This window comes from Lissotriton vulgaris, chromosome 1_1 (genome assembly GCF_964263255.1).
Source record: "Lissotriton vulgaris chromosome 1_1, aLisVul1.2, whole genome shotgun sequence".
In the NCBI taxonomy this organism is placed as follows: Eukaryota; Metazoa; Chordata; class Amphibia; order Caudata; family Salamandridae; genus Lissotriton; species Lissotriton vulgaris.
The window spans coordinates 1,671,084,986-1,671,104,157 of NC_141685.1; the positions used below are offsets into that span (position 1 = coordinate 1,671,084,986).

Consider the following 19,172-nt stretch of genomic DNA (forward strand, 5'->3'; position numbering starts at 1 on the left):
AAGACAGAGAGAGAGGGAGCTAGAGGGAGTAAGAGAGAGAGAGGGAGCTAGAGGGTGGAAGACAGAGCGAGGAGCTAGAGGGAGTACGACAGAGAGAGAGGGAGCTAGAGGGAGTAAGACCGAGAGAGAGGGAGACAGAGGGAGCTAGAGGGAGCAAGAGAGATGGAGCTAGAGGGAGCTAGACAGAGAGAGGGAGCTAGAGGGAGTAAGACAGAGAGAGAGGGAGCTAGAGAGAATAAGACAGCGAGAGAGGGAGCTAGACAGAGAGAGGGAGCTAGAGGGAGTAAGATAGAGAGAGAGAGGGAGCGAAAGGGAGTAAGACAGAGAGAGAGGGAGCTAGAGGGAGTAAGAGAGAGAGAGGGAGCTAGAGGGTGGAAGACAGAGCGAGGAGCTAGAGGGAGTACGACAGAGAGAGAGGGAGCTAGAGGGAGTAAGACCGAGAGAGAGGGAGACAGAGGGAGCTAGAGGGAGCAAGAGAGATGGAGCTAGAGGGAGCTAGACAGAGAGAGGGAGCTAGAGGGAGTAAGACAGAGAGAGAGGGAGCTAGAGAGAATAAGACAGCGAGAGAGGGAGCTAGACAGAGAGAGGGAGCTAGAGGGAGTAAGATAGAGAGAGAGGGAGCTACAGGGAGCTAGAGCGAGCAAGACAGAGAGAGAGGGAGCTAGAGGGAGTAAGAGAGAGAGAGGGAGCTAGAGGGAGCAAGACAGAGAGAGGGAGCTAGAGGGACCAAACCAGAGAGAGAGGGAGCTAGAGGGAGTAAGACAGAGAGAGAGGGAGCTAGGCGGAGCAAGACAGATAGAGAGGGAGCTAGAGGGAGTAAGAGAGAGGGAGCTAGAGGGAATAAGACAGAGAGAGAGGGAGCTATCGGGAGCAAGACAGAGAGAGGGGGGGCTAGAGGGAGTAAGAGAGAGAGAGAGGGAGCTAGAGGGAGTAAGAAAGAGGGGGCTAGAGGGAGTAAGACAGAGAGAGAGGAAGCTAGAGGGAGTAAGGCAGAGAGAGGGAGCTAGAGGGAGCAAGACAGAGAGAGAGGGAGCTAGAGGGAGTAAGAGAGAGAGAGGGAGCTAGAGGGAGTAAGGGAGAGAGCGGGAGCTAGAGGGAGTAAGAGAGAGAGTGGGAGCTAGAGAGAGTAAGACAGAGAGAGGGAGCTAGACGGAGTAAGACAGAGAGAGAGGGAGCAAGAGGGAGTAAGACAGAGAGAGAGGGAGCTAGAAGGAGTAAGAGAGGGAGAGAGGGAGCTAGAGGGAGCAAGACAGAGAGAGGGAGCTAGAGGGAGTAAGACAGAGAGAGAGGGAGCTAGAGGGCGTAAGGCAGAGAGGGAGGGAGCTAGAGGGAGTAAGACAGAGAGAGAGGGAGCTAGAGGGAGTAAGACAGAGAGAGGGAGCTATACAGAAAGAGGGAGCTAGAGGGAGTAAGACAGTACCTAGCATCGTACATTTCCGACAGAGGTAGTCCATGCAGTAAGTCGTGAGGGGGTGACACCATGAGTTACCCGCACCGGGTGACACCAACCCCAGTGACGCCACTGCCGCCGGGTCCTCAAGAAAGCCTGGCGCAGAGACCCTACCACAGACAACATGACCACCCTCAAGCTCGCTACTCGAAAACACCACCAACTGATCCACGCCACCAAGAAAACCGCATTCAAGGAACGACTGGACAACAACGTCCACAACAGCAAGGAACTCTTCAACATCGTCAAAGAGCTCTCCAACCCCTGCGCCGGAAACAATGACATCACCCCATCGCAAGACCTCTACAACTCGCTCGCCTCGTTCTTCCACAGCAAGATCGCAGACACACACAACAGCTTCAGCACACAGCCGACGCACCCTACGACCATACCAACGCCCCCCACCACCACCCTCCGCGCCTGGACCCCGATCAACACCGAAGACACCATCCGCACGATGAACTCCATCCACTCCGGATCACCAACCGACCCCTGCCCTCACCACGTCTTCAACAAGGCCGCCTCCGTCATCGCACCCCAGCTACGGGACATCATCAACGCCTCCTTCGACACCGCCACCTTCCCAGAGAGCTGGAAGCACGCCGAACTCAGCGCCCTACTGAAGAAACCATCAGCAGACCCCACCGACCTCAAAAACTACCGCCCCATCTCGCTCCTTCCTTTTCCTGCCAAAGTCATTGAGAAGACCGTCAACAGACAGCTGGCCGCCTTCCTCGAGACAAATGGATCCCTCGACCACTCGCAGTCCGGCTTCCGGGCCAACCACAGCACCGAGACCGCCCTCATCGCAGCCACCGACGACATCCGAACCCTGCTCGACAACGGGGAAACAGCGGCCCTCATCCTCCTGGACCTCCCCGCGGCGTTCGACACGGTATGCCACCGCACCCTCATGCAGCGCCTCAACAACATCGGAATACAGGAGAAGGCTCTGGAATGGATCATCTCCTTCCTCACCGGAAGAACACAGAGAGTCCGTCTCCCCCCCGTTCAGATCAGGAGCCACCGAAGTCATCTGCGGCGTACCACAAGGATCATCACTCAGCCCCACGCTGTTCAACATCTACATGAGCCCCCTCGCGGCCATCGCACGCCAACACAACCTCAACATCATCTCCTACGCCGACGACACCCAGCTGATCCTCTCCCTCACCAACGACCCCGCCACCGCCAGAACCAACCTACACGAAGGGATGAAAGACGTAGCCGAGTGGATGATGAACAGCCGCCTGAAACTGAACTCAGATAAGACGGAAGTCCTCATCCTGGGATCATCACCCTTCGCCTGGGACGACTCCTGGTGGCCCCCCGCCCTGGGCAGCGCACCCAAACCAACAGACCACGCACGCAACCTGGGCTTCATCCTGGACTCCTCCCTCTCCATGACCAGACAAGTCAACGCCGTCTCCTCGTCATGCTTCAACATCCTACGCATGCTACGTAAGATCTTCCGGTGGATCCCCACCGAAACCAGGAAGACGGTTATCCAGGCCCTCGTCTCCAGCCGACTGGACTACGGCAACTCCCTCTACGCCGGAACCACTGAAAAACTCCAGAAAAGACTCCAGCGCATTCAAAACGCCTCAGCACGACTCATCCTGGACATCCCCCGACACAGCCACATCTCCGCACACCTGAGAAACCTGCACTGGCTCCCTGTCAGCAAGAGAATCACATTCCGACTCCTAACCCACGCACACAAAGCCCTCCACAACCAAGGCCCAAGATACCTCAACAACCGCCTGACCTTCTACACTCCCACCCGCAAGCTTCGATCGACCAGCCACGCCCTCGCCGCCGTCCCCCGCATCCGAAGAGCCACAACGGGAGGAAGATCCTTCTCCTACCTGGCTGCCAAGACGTGGAACTCCCTCCCCATCCACCTCCGCCTGACCCAAGACCACCTCGCCTTCAGGAAGCAACTCAAGACCTGGCTGTTCGAGCAGTAGCGGACCCCCCTACCCCAAGCGCCTTGAGACCCTCCGGGTGAGTAGCGCGCTATACAAATGCTTTGATTGATTGATTGATTGCCACTAGTGTGGAAACCTAGGATTCTGGCACAGAGAAACTGTGGCACAGTCTTGAAAGTTCTGTCCAATCTCTGTACTGAATTTGAAGAAAGTAGTTGTGTATTCCAGTAGACAGCATTGAGGTGAGTTTTGGGCAGTTCTGCTCCTTTAGCTTATTTCACCTATGTTCCAGCCAAGGTCTTTGTTGTAAGGTGCTAATAAGAAGATTAAGTGAAGCTGGAAGCCTCCTGACAGGAGAATCCCAAAACAAGTGTACCAAAGAAAGGGAGGCCGTCCCAATTTACTACCTGTTAACCTGCAGGGTAGCCCTTCCAGTGAAAAATGGGCTACGAAAGGGCAAAGGAAAAGTCTTACATCTCTTCAAAATAAGAACAATGTAGCAACCTTTTTGTATTCTTAATGATACATGTGCTGCCTGAAATAGTTGTTATGCCCCACACAAGAGTAAGCCTGGACTGATCTTGCTACCCCCTAAAAGGTCAAGGTCTAAGGAGAAGGCCTTTTACATTTCTCTGAGGTCGCAGTAATTTTTAGTTCCTTTGTTTCCAAGGACGCAGGCTTTACTTGGTGCAAATACTTATTACCTACACTTCACAGGCCCAGGTGAAATGGCCTGGAGATCTGCCTCTGTTGTTCCTGGCCTGGGAGTACCTATCACTGTTGTATGAGCTCTCTTGTATTTGTCTCTGCTTTTTACATAGATCTTATGTGTCTGTCTGTCATAGTTACACTGATGTATCTGCACCTGAAATATCTAAGCTGCATATGTCTCTGCAGCATCCTTCTGCTGCATCACTCTCTGCTCTATCTCTCTCTGGTCTGTTCCTGCTATGCTTGTCTATGCAGTGTCTTTTCTAGTTGTTTCTACAATGTTTGCTCTCTGCTGCATTTTTACTGTTGTACTTTTCCTTTCTTCAACTTTGTCCTTGATGGTGAAATCTGGGGTATCTCTTTCCTGTGCTTGATGTACACATCTCATCTGCATCTGTCTCTTGAGGATTCATCTCTGTCGTTTCCACCTGGTATCTGGCTGCTGTATCCGCTCTGTTGTTCCTCCCGAAGCAGTATCTGTCTCAGTTTTAATGGTTATTGTCCCAAGTGCCTCTACTGGAAGTTTTATACTACACCGCTTCCTGCTGTGTCATTGTTTGCTGAAGTATGTATCTGTTGCTCGCATGGCCGGACTGGTCCTAGCGGGCATCAGGTGTTTTCCCGGGAGGCTGGAAGGATGGGTGCCGATTTGCAGTGGTGGGGGCTGTTTTTATTACTGGGAGTCAGTTTTGCAGCGGTGCTGCTGTATCAGCCCTCAGTAACAAAAGCAGCTGGGAGGCTGGTCTGTTAAAATTGCCAGGGCGGCTTTGGGTTCCCAGTCCGGCCCGGGTTGTACCTCTCAGTTTTATTCATCTCTGCTGTATTCTTTGGCGCTTCTGCCCGTGTCTTCATCATTATAAGCATTATCTGCCATTACCAGGGCTTTTTGTAGGCTGGGTCCCATTCCAATATCCAAAAATGGATATTGGAATGGGCCCCCACCTGGCTCTATGTTCATGCCCTCCACTTTACCGCAAAAACACTAACAACTTTTTGAACGATTAATGTAAAAAACGTTAAGGTTATCCGTGTCAGCAATTAAGTTCTGGTTTACATCTCACGTTACCTTCGAGTGTTAGCTATTACCAAGATGTTGTATTTCTGTATTTCTTTGTGCTGCGTTTTACTCATGTATAGTGCTTACTTTGAACTGAGTCACGTTCAGGTGTTTATAAGGGGCTGCGATTGAGAGTTGGGAGTTGAGGCTGAAGGCTGTGCGAGTTTTTCACAGTGCTTCTCAGAGGATCAAAAAGCTTTTCTGAATGCAAGGTTGTCTAATCCTCGACCTCTCTGCAGAGCGTACATATTCCACACGCAGACATTCTATTTGCAATTCTGATTCTGTCTACATGTGTGTGAAGGAGGTACACAGTTCTTAAAATATTGGCAAAGTGAAAGTGAAAGAAAATGTAGTGCTTACAGGTGAGTGTGTATGTGTTGTGTGTTTGGAGGTGGTAAAGTGAAGGGGATGCGAGACAGTGCACTATATAAAGAGTGACAAGAGGGCACTGAAGAGAAAATAGATGAGGTATTACATATGCAAATAATCGAGTTGCACATGTCAGGAGTTACTGAGAAACTTTGAAGATCAAAACCCCTTCCACAGGTCTCAGGTTTAAATGGGGTGGTGCTCTCCGGTACAGTACCTGTCTATCTTTTATTTGAAAGGAAGAGTACCTGCACTTCTGAGTATTGATACAATACAGTTAATGGGAGAGTACCGGTAGTTCTCAGGAGCAAACAGGTTCTCCAAATAGTGAGTACCTGCACTGCTATATTTCAATGTAAAGCACCAGGTCTCAGTAATGTTTAACTCACAGGCTCGCAATGTCAGAATTAAAACATTTTCGATATTATTGATCCTTGTTGCTACACATTTATCTTAAACAGTAAAAAACCATTGACAAAGCTGGTCCTTGCTAGTTTTAAGTGCATGTCAGTTGTGTTATAAAGCTGGGTGTAATAACAGAATGCTAAGAGAGGAACCAAATACCGGTCGCGTGACACACTATGGGAATCAAATAAATGTAGTTTATGTGTTTAAGCCAGGCACATAATTGCATAGGCTACAACCTTTAGAGACCGACCAACACATTCACACACTTATTCAACTCACTTACAGCCCTGGCCAGTACCTCTTTCTACAGTAACTGTCTGTGCAGTTCCTGTCACTGCATAATCTATTTTTATTGCATCTACCTGCTGTACCTGTCTTGACTGCATCTGTCTCCAGAATCGGTACCTGCTGTTCCTGTCTGCTGCCTGCATTATACGGAGTATTTGTCTCTACTGAACCTGTGTCTTTAGTATGTTTCTCTCCTGCACCTGTCTCTGGAGCACGGGTTTCTTCAGTGCTTGGCTGTGCAGTGTCGGTCTCTCCTGTCACTCTCTATAGAATGTCTGCACTGCACCTGTGTCTCCCAAGCATTTTCTGCTCTAATTTTTTGATACTGAGGAATAATCAGACAGTACTGTCCTGGCGAGGCAGAGGGTGAACGCGCAAGCTGTGGAGAAAAGGAGTAGGTAGGTTGATGGTAGGTAAAATTTGCAATGTCCAAGTCATTGGACCTAGTATCGTAACCAGAAAAGAATAAACAGGCTGCAAAGCGTGCGTTCCTCATGATGGCACAGTAGCCTTCAAAGACATAATGTCACCATAGCTGGACAGAGCTCATTCTGCTAGCTTCCGCAGAGTATTTTTTCTACCAACTTCTACCTCCCTTGCACAAATCCATACGGAATTCAATTTGACATCTCAAAAGGGGATTTTAAAAGCCAGGTTCATTGCCTATTGCCTGAAAGCCAAACAAGCACAGGACCACATGCTAACGAAGTACATCTGGTTGATGATAAGTAACCCAGGGTCACCCTGGCACAAATTCTTAACACAGAAGCACTGGAAGCTCACAAAATATGATCTACCCCCAAACCCACAAAGGCCACAGCAAAATGTTTAACCAAACAAGCAAAGATAATGTCGGCTGAAAGTGACACATTAACCTTGAAAAACCAAAGTCACAGAAGTTGGGCGGTAAAACTTTACAAGAGCTGGTGCCTACCACCCTATCTGTCTTTTCCCTTAAAGCCAAGAATGAAGCGCCAACTAATGAGACTACGGTTTGGCTTGATTCCGCTGCTGGCACACAAATAGGGCCAAGGGTATACAAGAAACGTAGCCACACAGTGCCGTTCTTTACCAATGATTTAATCTGGTCTGAGTGTAAATACATATCCACAGTTACTTAGTAACAACATACAAATACACATATTTATTTTTTGATTTTTATTTGTAATTCTTATTAACTTTTTTTAATGCATTTACACCCATAACAGATTTAATCATTGGTAAAGAAATATAGGTCAAAGGGGAGCACTCTAAGCATGGGCGGAAAATCCGTTTCGCTCGCGGATTTTGCGGATTTTCGGTAAATTCGCAATCCGCGAGATTCGCGAATCTCCCGCAAAATCCGCAAATCCGCGAGCAGCGGATTTTGCTCGCACTGCTCGCACTTTTCGCGTGAGTTCGCGGCTTCCCAGTACAACTTCGCGCCCCGCGAATAAGTGCAAAATTGCAGAAATACGATCTTAGCAAAACTGAAACTACTTACCAGGTTCAAAAGTTCAGGCTCATCAATAGTAGCCATTTCCTGTAGTGCTTCCTGAGGGGCCCCTCCAGAGTTCAGTTGCCAGTTGCAACTATTATGTGACCCTGCTCTGAACCTCAGAATAGTTACACATATGCCACAAAGGTCCTGAATTACAGCTAAGGGAGACAAGCAGGAGCCAGGCTGGAAGTTCAAATCCATTAATCAGCCCCTAATTCATTATTGTCAGTTGGGGCAGGGCAGGTGTTGTAACTAATTTTGCAACAATGAAAGCACTTAGCAAGTGCAAAAGATCACTAATCAGGAAGCACTAAGGAAGCAGGTGCCAGCTAAAAAAATATTCTGTGACACATTAATCAGCCCCAAATTAATTCAGGTCACTTGAGGCAGGGAAGGTGTGCTTGCGTTGCCACACTAATGTACACTGACTGGACAACCAGAGGGTGCTGTGATGAAACAGAGGGTGGCATGGGTGGGCCAGAGGGTGGCATGAGTAGTCAGAGAGTGGCAGTGGTGACAGAGAGTGGCAGTGATGAAGAAGAGTGTCCCAAACAGGCTGGACACGTAGAAACAACAAGTTCGCGAAACTTGCGACCCGACAGGTAAGTTCGCAATTTGCGAAATTGTACAAAACCCTCGCGAACTGGCAGAAACCCGCGCAAACACACAAAAAAAAATCCGCAAATTCGCGAGAATTCGCGGATTTTGCGGATTGCGAGTTCGCAAATCCGCAAAATTCGCGAACGCGAGATTCGCAAAATTCGCCCATGCTTAGAGCACTCTTATTCTAGTTGTCTTGGTATTTTTTCGCCTCTTACTCCCTAACCTCACACGCCTATTAGAGGGGCTCCCCCTTGCTTGACGATTGTGGACTTTGACAACCAAACAGAAATGTGAGGCACAACGCCGCGCCATTGGTTTTAACTTTCACGCACCCATAGCTGACAAAATCGCATCCAAATAAAAAAATGTAAGTGCCACAGGATGACAAACTGTTTAACGCCTTTTGTAATATAGGACATTTTGTACATTATATTTGATTTTAACCCAATATGATTGCAATGATTTTAATTAATTGTGCACTAAAACTATCTAGCTATCTCATGAAGGCAGCAGCGGTGGACTGAAACTTCAACGCAGGCATAATTGAAGAGAATTGTCCAAATTGCCAACGCAAACATAGGTCAGTGAGTGGCAGCGCCCGCTCGTGACCAGGCAGGGAAGGCTCTCATCTTGGCGCGCTTCCGCGCCCTCATTAGGCAGCCAGGCTCACCTGAGAGCGCCCCTGGCGGAGGAAGGCTGTGCTGGAATCCAAATTGATTCAATTACGTTGTGTGGCTGTGCAGGCGCCCAGCATGGGGCACGTGAGGACTCAGTCATCTGATTTCCTTACCACATTTGTCGCTCATCTCCTTCCGTAGCAGGTCCTTGACTTCTTCCTCCTGCAGGGGTCGAGGGAGAGAACTCGGTTTTAGACACAGGTTCGGAGTAAATCACCGGTATTAACAGTTTGATTCTTTTTGCGCCTTGAGGCCTGCTTCCATCTACCTTAGCCCTCTATATTCACCACCCAGTGCGAAGGATGCCTGCTTGTGTCTGAGAGATAATGAGACTCTTGTCGAAAATAATGTGCAGGGCCAGCTCCATTATGAGTGGATAGTCTGTTTCACTCAAAGCGCCCACTTCACTCATTCCCTCCTTTCTCTCTCCATTCATCTTTATCAAGCTACATTTCATTCCCCCTTCTCCCCTGTATCTCTAGGCTCATGTTCCCCTCTTACCATTTCCCCCTTCCATCTTCATCCTTTCTTGTATATCCCGCCCTCCACTCTTCACTCTACCTGTGCACATCTCTACTTTTCTTATTCACCCTCGTTTAAGCCTCTGCTGTCTCTTTGACTGTCTCATGCTGTTACCTTTCGCCATCCGCCATTAGCTCTCTGCTGTTTCTCATGCTCTTAACTTTCTTTCTCAAGTATGTTGTTTCTCTCAGTTCTCTTTCTCCTCTCTCTCCCTAATCAACCTCCACTTTCTTCTCCATCCCTCCATTACACCTTTCCATTCTACTTTGTATCTGTCTCGCTCCTCTTTTTTCCTGACTGCCTGTGACTCTTGCCCATTCCATTTGTTCTCCCCTGCATCGCTCTACTCTCCGCCGCATCTCTCAAAGCTTGATTCTATCTCTTGCTCTTCTGTACCTCTCCATGGTTCCTTGGGTTTCTCCACCTCTTATTATACACTCTCCACTGGCCCTTGTCTCCATTCTTTATCAGTATGTCTCTATTCTCCCCTGCATATTTCTATTAACACCTGCACAACTCCTTCCTTCTCCCTCTCCATCATTCTCTTTTCCTCATCACCTACGTGCCCACCTCTTCATTATCTGTCCACTCGTCCTGCGTCTCCATTCTCTCATCTGGTTTCCTTTCCTCACCTGCCTCTCTTCATTCACCCTTTGCTTACCCCTCTGTGCACTGCCCCTCGCCCTCCACATCCTACCCCAACCCCGTAAATAATCCCTTCAGCTGGTTCAGAGCAGGCTGCACCCAGCCCATACCTCTGTGCGTTCCCTTACCACTGCACCGCCTGGTCCATGGTTGCTGCACCCCTGTCATTACCGTAAATATGTGGCATTTCTATGAGAGAAAATGCCCACATGTACATGTCAATGGTGCTGAAAGTCATCTCGGAGTTCCATGACCAAGCAAAGGAAGGAGGCCGAAAAACGACTTCCACCCTGGGGTTACAGAAATCGAAATAAGCTTGCAGTATCCCTTAAATTTCCTATAGGGGATTCTGAATTCTTAATACGGACATAACCGCTCCCCGTCAACGTTTTTTCTTGTTACACTTTCCCTAATGCAAAAGATAATCAGCAACAGCTGTGAATAAGCACTGGAATGTTGGAGCTCTGGGCTTCTACAAGCTATTAGAAGCCCGGAGCACTCCATTGTTTTTAATGTAGCACCCAACATTCCAATGTTCTAACACATTAACATGCCTGCAGCTCTAATATACAAGGAGATCAATCCAAGAAATGTGAGTACTAGATCTGTGCTTCGAGCCTGCCCTTAGCAAGGCACTGATTATGAATTGGTTGCCTGCTGGGTCAATAAGTGTATTCTATTGTATTTTATTGTATCATAATGTATTGCATTGTAGAATTATATTGTATTATATTTAGGGCTCCCGGTTTTATGGTATTTGCTTTTTGAACATTTCCGTCTGTATTTATCCATATTTATTTTTGTTCCATTTTATCTGTATTGATCCATATTTATTTAGTGTTTGGCGTAAAAATCAAGTTGTAAAATTGTACATTTCCATATTTATTTAACTGATCGACACGCACTCATACTTTGATGTATGTCGTGTTTTAGCTATTTGAGCTGCCAAATATTACATACAACACATCCACTGGTAAATATTAGCATTATACCACAAATGTATGGTGACACATGCTAATATTTAAATAAATGTCATCCTGTGTTTTTTCATTTCCCATGCTGTCCAGCTGTTTGGCTGTTGGGCTATAATTTATGAAAGACAGCACGGAGGTTCACTTAAAGATGCACCATTTTCTGTATTTATTCACTTTAAAAAATAAATGCAGACAGAAAACACATTGTTTTCTGTCTGGATTTATCTGTAAAAATCCATGAAAACAGGGAGCCTTAATTATATTGTATTGCATTGTAGAATTAACATGCACATTTTTGGCAAGCATTTTGATCCTAGCAGATATATATATATGTATCCTTCTTCTCTCTAGTCCCTGCTTTTTGTGCCCCAAATACTCTGGGCGGGTTTGATGGATGGGTATTATATCCTAGAACACTTGCAATAAGGCAGACAGGATAACTGTCATGCTTGTGATGGAGTACCCGTCTGCCAAACACAAAATCAGACCCTCTGTCAAAGATGAACAGGAGTAAAGGGTAATGACACATAGTTTTTGAGTGTTGTTTATACAATATTTGACGTAGTTTCTAGAATTAGGTCTAGATTTCAGAATAATAATTATTAAAGTGGTTTCCACCTTTTGAGTTACACTCCAACAGTTTAATTAGTGTACAGTGCACACTATATCAAATTTATACAATTTCTCTTACAAATTTCAATTAATTTTTCAAAAGAATAAACTGAAATATTTGTTATAATTAATGTTCTGGACCAGCTTGTTCACGTGCGGTAGGCGTGGTTGAGGTAGAATATATATATATTTTTTTGGGGGGGGTTTTGGTGTGGATTTTTTAAATCTTTATAAACCATGATACAGGTTATGCACTTAATGGAAATGTTTGACAGTACAGTAGAACAGAAGATGACATTATAGCGGCAAGTAGATAGCTCAATGAGAAAGGCAGACAGCATGCATGCAAATAGGGAGGTTTACTGACTTAATTGTCGTTTATGACGTAGGCTGTAAATGAGTTGTGAGATTGCTCCTGACTAGGGACGTCAGCGGCAGACAGGGCCCTGGGGATGGAAGGCTGGGTTGGAGAGTCCCCGGAGCTAGCCGTCCGGTGGAGATGGAAGACCAAGGGAGCCCAGATGTTGTGTGGTCTGTTAGCCTCGGGCATCAAGTTCCAGTATTCACTAAGGTGCGAATGGCAGTCTGCTGCATCTGCTACCTAGTGTTTGAGTTGAGGCACCAGTCTGCGGCTCCAGTGCATTGCCACTCAGCGTTTAGCCAGGACCAGGACCAGTAGCATTGTGGTAAGTCTGCGATTGGCATCAGTGACCCCCTTAACGTGGCCCAGCAGACAGGTAAGTGGATCAGGAGCGATGTCTTCAGCAGGGATGTTGCTAATGGTTGTGCATACCTCCTGCTAATAGCCCGCAACTTTTGGGCATGCCCAGGCCAAGTGAGTGAAGGTTGCGTCTGGCATAGCGTAGTGCACGCATCTAGTGTTTTCGGACAAACCCATTCTGTGTAATGTGGAAGGGGTGTGGTAGAGCGAGTGCAGGAATTGAAAATAAAGGGGTCATAGCCGGTAATTGGGGGAAAGACATTTTGTTTGGTTGGAGCGTACTGCCATTGAGTAGGTGAAGGGCCGACAATTAAATCAGCCGCCCAAGCACAGCCGGTACGTTCAGTATCAAAAGGCGAAGCCGCCAGGGTAAGCGCATATATCCCGGTGACAAGTTTCCATGGGGATGAAGTAGAGTGTACGTATTCCAGAGCGGCGTTAGGCTTCGCCGCGTCGGGTAAGCAGGGTTAGTATCTTTGCAAGTCGCTCTAATTTGGTAGTAGAGAAATTTGTCAAGCAGGGCACGCTAGTAGAGAGAGGAAGAAAGCTACAGTTAGGGTAAAGGTCAGTGTTAGTTCGTATGTCCAGCTTTGCAGGCCGGCAAGCCATGCCAGATATTTGTAGCGGCGGGAAGGACGGGTTGTTCGCCAGGTGCTTCACCAGTGTATATATGTCTGCACTCTGGGTAAAATTGCGGATCCCATCCCACGCCCAGTGCGCGCACTCAACCGAGTTAACTTCATCTTGAGGGGCCTTGTATGGGAAGAACAAAGCTGTTTGCAGAGGGCACGGAAAGGCCACATCTGTCTCAACGGCTACATGGGGCTGAAAGGACGTGGGGTGCAGCCAGAAGTGAAGGAAGCTGGCTTGAGCACAGAAGGCATAGGGATGAAAGTCTGGCACTCTCATGCCACCGCTTGAGGGGGGGAGCGTGAGGATGTCGTATGAGATACGAGGTTGGCGTCCTGCCCAGGTCACGAAAATCAAGTTCGAGCGGAGTCTCTTGAAAAATTTAAGCCTGGGCAAAGCACTACGCTACGCTCGCGTAGTTTGCGAAGTTTGTGCTACTTCGCACCACGCAAATTGCACGTAGCGCAGTGGAAACACGTGTAGCGTAGCATAGTGCAGGACTCATGTTTTGCTTCCTTGGAGTCCTCAACATCAAGTTGGCGACCCCGAGGAAGAAAAATGACATCCCGGCGAGAATTTTTCCTCGTTCGCGATCAGCAACATCAAGTTGCCGATCACGAGCGTGGAAAATAAACCTCCCAGCGAGCTTCTCAACGCGGGGTGGTCAGGTTTCTCATTCTTGCGAGTGGTCGCGTATCCTCGCAACGAGAAACTAGCAGTCCGCGTTGAGAAAGCTGCTGCTTGAGTAAAAAATCTACTTGAGCGGCAATAAAAGACAGCTCGCACTGTGCAAGATGCCGTTTTCAATGATTGCACAGTGCGGACAAGCATCCGGCACTGTGCAATCATCGCGAACAGCGCACTACGCAGTTCGCGTAGCTCGCGTAGTGTGAAGTGCACTTCGCGTAGCAATGCGTAGCGCTACTTTGCAAACTACACCCAGGGTTAGAAAAATTGCGAGGTAAGCTGGATTGGGATTTTTAGGAATAAATATAGAAATTTAGGAAGCACCACCATTTTGGTGATCCAGACTCGACCGGCCAGAGAAAGTGGGAGCTTATTCCACACATGCAATTTGGTTTCAAACCACTCTACTGCTCTCCCGAAATTAGCTCTCCGAAGTTCTTCCAAATCTTGGCACAACCATATCCCGAGATACTTAGTGGGACCAGTTGCCCAAATGAACGGATAATCAGTGGGGAACGGTGACGTCGCATCAGTGAGGGGAAAAAGGACAAATTTATCCCAATTGATTTGTACCCCAGAGTAGCCGCCAAACTGTATCGCTTCCCCAGTCATGGGAGTTATGTTCTCCTGCGGCTCGCGGATAAATAATGTTACATCATCTGCATACATAGATGTCACCAAGCTGCGAGTTGAGAAGCCGATGCCCCTATCGGTGTGATGTTGGAGTAGACGAGCCGCGAGTGGCTCCACGGCGATGGCGAAGAGCATCTGAGACAGTGGGCATCCCTGTCTGGTGCCCCTAGTAATGGTGATGTGTTCAGTGACCTGCCCGTTGACCCTAAGACGTGCAGAAGGAAGTGTGTAGAGGAGGTTTATCTTCTGAATGAAGTCCTGGCTGAACCCCAGGCGGTTCAGTAGGTAAAAAAGGAAAGGCCATTCCAATGTATTGAACTCCTTTGTAGCATCCAGGAGGGCCGCCACCACAGGCAACGCAGTGTTAATCTGGTGCGTTACCGAAAGGATGGTGCAGAGGTTGTGGGAAGTGGCGCAGCCGGGTATGAACCCAGACTGATCAGGCCGTGGAATCAGGGGCATAAGGAGAAGGAGCCGGTTGGCATGTAATTTAGCATACATCTTGTTATCTGTATTTATCAGAGAAAGGGGATGATATGAGTGGCAACTATCGGGTGGTTTGTCTGGTTTAAGAAGAAGAGTAATCAAGGCTTCACGTAGCGTGGGAAGGAACCTGCCCAGGGTGACTGATTCTTTATACATCTCTGCAAGATTTGGAATGAGCAGGGGTGCAAATTCTTTATAAAATGCGGGAGTCAGCCTGTCAGAGTCCAGTGCTTTGTCGCTTGGAAAGCCTGCGATTACCTGGCCAAACTCTTCAGTGGTGAAAGGTTTGTCTAAATAGTCGCAGTGCTCGTCACTGAGCCACAACAACTCGATTGAGTCGAAGTATTGTGCCAACCCTGGCCACCCAGTAGATAATGAGCATCTGGTCAGTGCAGATAGGCCCAGCAGAGGAGGGGAGAGGCACCAGACAGCCACTTGTGGCAAGCCAGTCGCTGTACTTGGAGAGGATGTAGTGGGAGGCAAAACCCCAGTTCAGCTCAGGCAGTCAGTGGATGGGCGTTTGAGGCAGGTTAAGCGCAGGGGATGGGGTCCCCAGGTGGGTAGCTGTAGGTTCCTGTGTGGCCACGGGCTGGCCTAGAGACAAACTGACCCCAGTTACAGTAGGGCGGTGTCATCCAGTATCGCAAATCACAAATGGGGAGCCTCTGCAACCCGGGCACCGCCAGCGCCGTGGCCATGTACGATATAGGTATGGACCCCCAGCCAGGGAGAGTTTGTGCAAAAATACTCAACTTCTCCCCCACCACCGCAACCTTACTTGTTGAAACTTGCTGTGATGAGAGTTGGGCTGTCCAGGAGAAGTGTGGCTCACTGGTTAGAGGAGGCAGACCTGGAAGCAGAGGTCAGCCCGGACCAGGGTTCAATTCCTGGCTCGGCGGGGTCTTGAGTCCTAAAATGTCCATGGACTCGACAATTCTCGCTCCGGTGCCTACTCGATTCACGGGTTCACACTCTGCGACTCTGGGCAATAGCTTGCTTAATCTCCACAACGGCCCCTCGCGGCGGGATGCCTGGTTTTCACCTTGCGGATACCCTGCCGGGGTTATCTCACAGGGGAATACCAGGACGGGTTCCCTAAGCAAGCGCTTAGAGACCGGTTGGTGATTTGTGCTATATAAATTCCTGTACATTTACACCCCGTCACTGTAGCAGTATCACCATGTGCGCTGGGTGCCGGTCTTCAGATGAGGGGGGCCCGGCCAGCCAGGTGTGAGAAGCAGGCCCTGATACCCGGGGGCCAGGGCAGATCGCCCGCAAGGCGGATGCTGCAGCGCCACCAACAGTGCTCCCTGGGGCCGCTAGCAGGCAACAGACAGGGTGCGAACCCAGTCTTCCAAGGCCGCGACAGCCCAGACCAAACACTGCAGCAGGGAATTGAGGCCTACGCGGGAGGCCGGAGTAGCGAGGTAGTCACGGCCCCCGCAGCAGCAATGGCGGCTGCGTAGTGTTTCTGGCACCCCGAACCAACAGCAGGAACCCAGGGGAGTGTTGGTGGATAACAGGCTGGTTGTGGGCCCGGTCTCTCGACTCACCGCAACAAAGTCCCCAACGGTAACAGGAAGATTCACGTGGGGGGCCAACGTATCAGCACAGCTGCAACAGCAACGCCGGCCCGTGTCACATCCTAGGCAACTGTGCCGACAGCAGGGTCCCCAGAGCCGCCAGTAGATCGCCGGCAATGCGCAGGTCAGAACTATCAGGATTGCCACAGCACTGTCCCAACATGCATCAGGGAACTGCAGCCCACATGGAGGGCCTGCACATCGGTATAGACCCGGCCGCCGCAACCGTGATGGTGGCCCGTACCGCGTTTCAGGTGCCCCAGACCTCACGGAGGGTCAAGCTCAGCAGCTCATATGCAGAGCATGTTCAGCATCAAATGGCTGTTGATTATGTAGCCGCAGCCCCCCTCCGTAGTCGGATGGTGACGGACAAAACAGGCTCAGCCGGCAGAGCTCGCTCAGCATGTAGCCATCTTTCCACTGGCGAGACCACGCCCCCTGGAGGTGGAATATTAATTTTGGAACTAGCAATACATTTCCATTAGTAAGCAGTTAAGTATTAATTTCTACCTGGTGTACTAGTTCAATTTGAGTTTTTATGATATAAATCAACTCAGGTGCAATCTTTTTGATAGTTCGTCTCCCATTCAGTGTCAGAATTATTGTAGGAACTTTAGAAATGTCTGTTCAGCATTACAATGATGGTTATAACATTAAGTGGTCAAAAATAATTGAAGACTTTAACCCTTCGGTGTCAGAATACTGGGAGTGGGTGTACCCATTAGGGTCAGAACTCCGGACTCCAATTACATGTTATTTTAGCTTTAATTACCTCAGTTTACAAAAATTACTGAGTTATTTAAATGAAATATCAAACAATTGGGAGAAGAAAGAACAAGATAGGCTAACAAGTAAATAGGATAAAAGCTTATAGCAAATAAATATGGTTAAAGAGATGGGTGAAAAAGAAGGATATAACTTAAGTAGGTATCGGGTAATGTGGGGTTAACTAAAACAGGCTAAGGTAATAGGGGGGTGCATGGAGTATGGGAGTTTGCTCCCCTACCCCTCCTCCTCCAATAACTAAGAAAACAAATAAATGAAGTAAAAAAGGTGAAAACGTTGGAAAACATGTTAAAAGGGAAAATAAGAGAAAAACAATATACATACAAACAGAAAGTACAAGGTGTATCCTGTTGTAAGTAAAGAGGGAAAAACATTGAAAATTAACTTACAAATAGGAAAATAACATTAATCCTGGTAGTAAGCACCCAAGATTAAACTTTAAGCGATTAATGTTTAGGAATAATTACTAGGAATAGCAGCAGTCGTGGTTAGTATTCTAGAAGTAATAATGGCATTTAAGTGTAGAACTATTGCAGTATATAACCCCTTCTTCAGTATCAGAAATTCTAGCGGTGAGTAGCATCCTGGACAAGAATTTCAGCCATGGTACTAACAGTGAGAAACTCCTCCATCCATATTTATACACTTTCATGATCAGAGTTCTATCAACTTTTTTTAGTAGACATCAACTTTAGGGTAGACATTCAAGTGAGGGAATACCCTTCCTAGTTATTCTTCTAGCAAAAGCGCCAGATTCTGGAGTCGGAATCCAAGTAGGCCGACAATACTTCATAGTTTGGGTCATAGCTTTGGGTATACCCTTTATGGTCTGAATTATAGCTCTGGATTCAGTCTTCCGGGCTGCCATTTTTGTACTGAGCACCTCGTTCACTGCAAAAAGTCAAGTAGGGAATCTGCCTTCATGGTCAGACTTCTGAAAGGTAACAATAATCTTCACTGTCTGAATTCTATCAGTGGGTATAATATAATCCAAAAGCCTGAATTCTTGTAGAATTACCTTTCATAGTTAGAATCGTAGAAGGCATTGCACCCGTAATAGTAAGATTTTTAGAGGGTTATTTCATCTATGAGCTGGAAGGTCTAGTAAAGGGAAGGTTACCTTACACTACACAGATTATATTTCGAATTCTAGGATTGAGTACTCCATTCAGCATCAGAATTCTAGCAATGAGGACACTATTCAGGATTCTAGGAGTCGCTATGCACTTCATGGTCAGCATTTTAACTGTGGATATATCCTCCATATCTTTAGCTTTGGAGTGCAGAATTCCAGCAGTGGGTGAAACCTTCAGGGGCAACAATGATAAACAAAGTAAGGGGAAAAGCACCTAGAGGTGAGCACTAAATGCAGGACATTACACTTCATGCCTGGATGGGGTGATACATCAATTCCCTACCCAACTCTTCCTTCTTTTAGAGGAGTCAGCACTTGCCACATGGTCTCCTGTCATGCCACACAGAGATAGCATTTACCCCATGCACCACAGGATGAGCTTTTGTAGTAGCTGTTTTTGTCCCAATCACATTCATCGGGAAAAGGCCCTTACAAGTTAGGTTTTGTGATACTACTAAGGCATCCAATACTTGAAGAGAACTACATGTGGGTGTCTGACATGGTGAAGCTCGAGGTTTGAAGCATAAGCCACCTTAATTGGAAAAGTTTGTTTGGAAGTCCAAGCCATTCTATGATTATTGACTGGCAGGGTACCTAGGACATATGATTACCTGTGTTTATTCTGCAATTCCAGCTACTGGTGGAGTTTGCAAATAGAGGAGTTCATGAGCAGGGGCATTTTACACAATACAGATCTCTTCCTGAATAATTTACATTAAGGTTGGTTGCAGTCTGTATTAAATACAGCTGTGACGCTCTTCCTTAAGTGGTGTCAAGCTTT

The 19,172-nt window shown here is 47.8% G+C and overlaps 1 protein-coding gene across 1 annotated transcript in view; it reads right to left on the reverse strand.

Annotated features, from left to right (window-relative positions):
* Positions 1–9,073: 9,073 nt before the first annotated feature.
* Positions 9,074–19,172, reverse strand: part of LOC147751039 (uncharacterized) — a 195,847-nt gene continuing 185,748 nt past the window's right edge. Inside the window, exon 14 of the mRNA XM_086932138.1 lies at positions 9,074–9,139. Coding sequence (XP_086788264.1) covers positions 9,074–9,139 — 66 coding nt within the window. The remainder of the gene's footprint in view (positions 9,140–19,172) is intronic.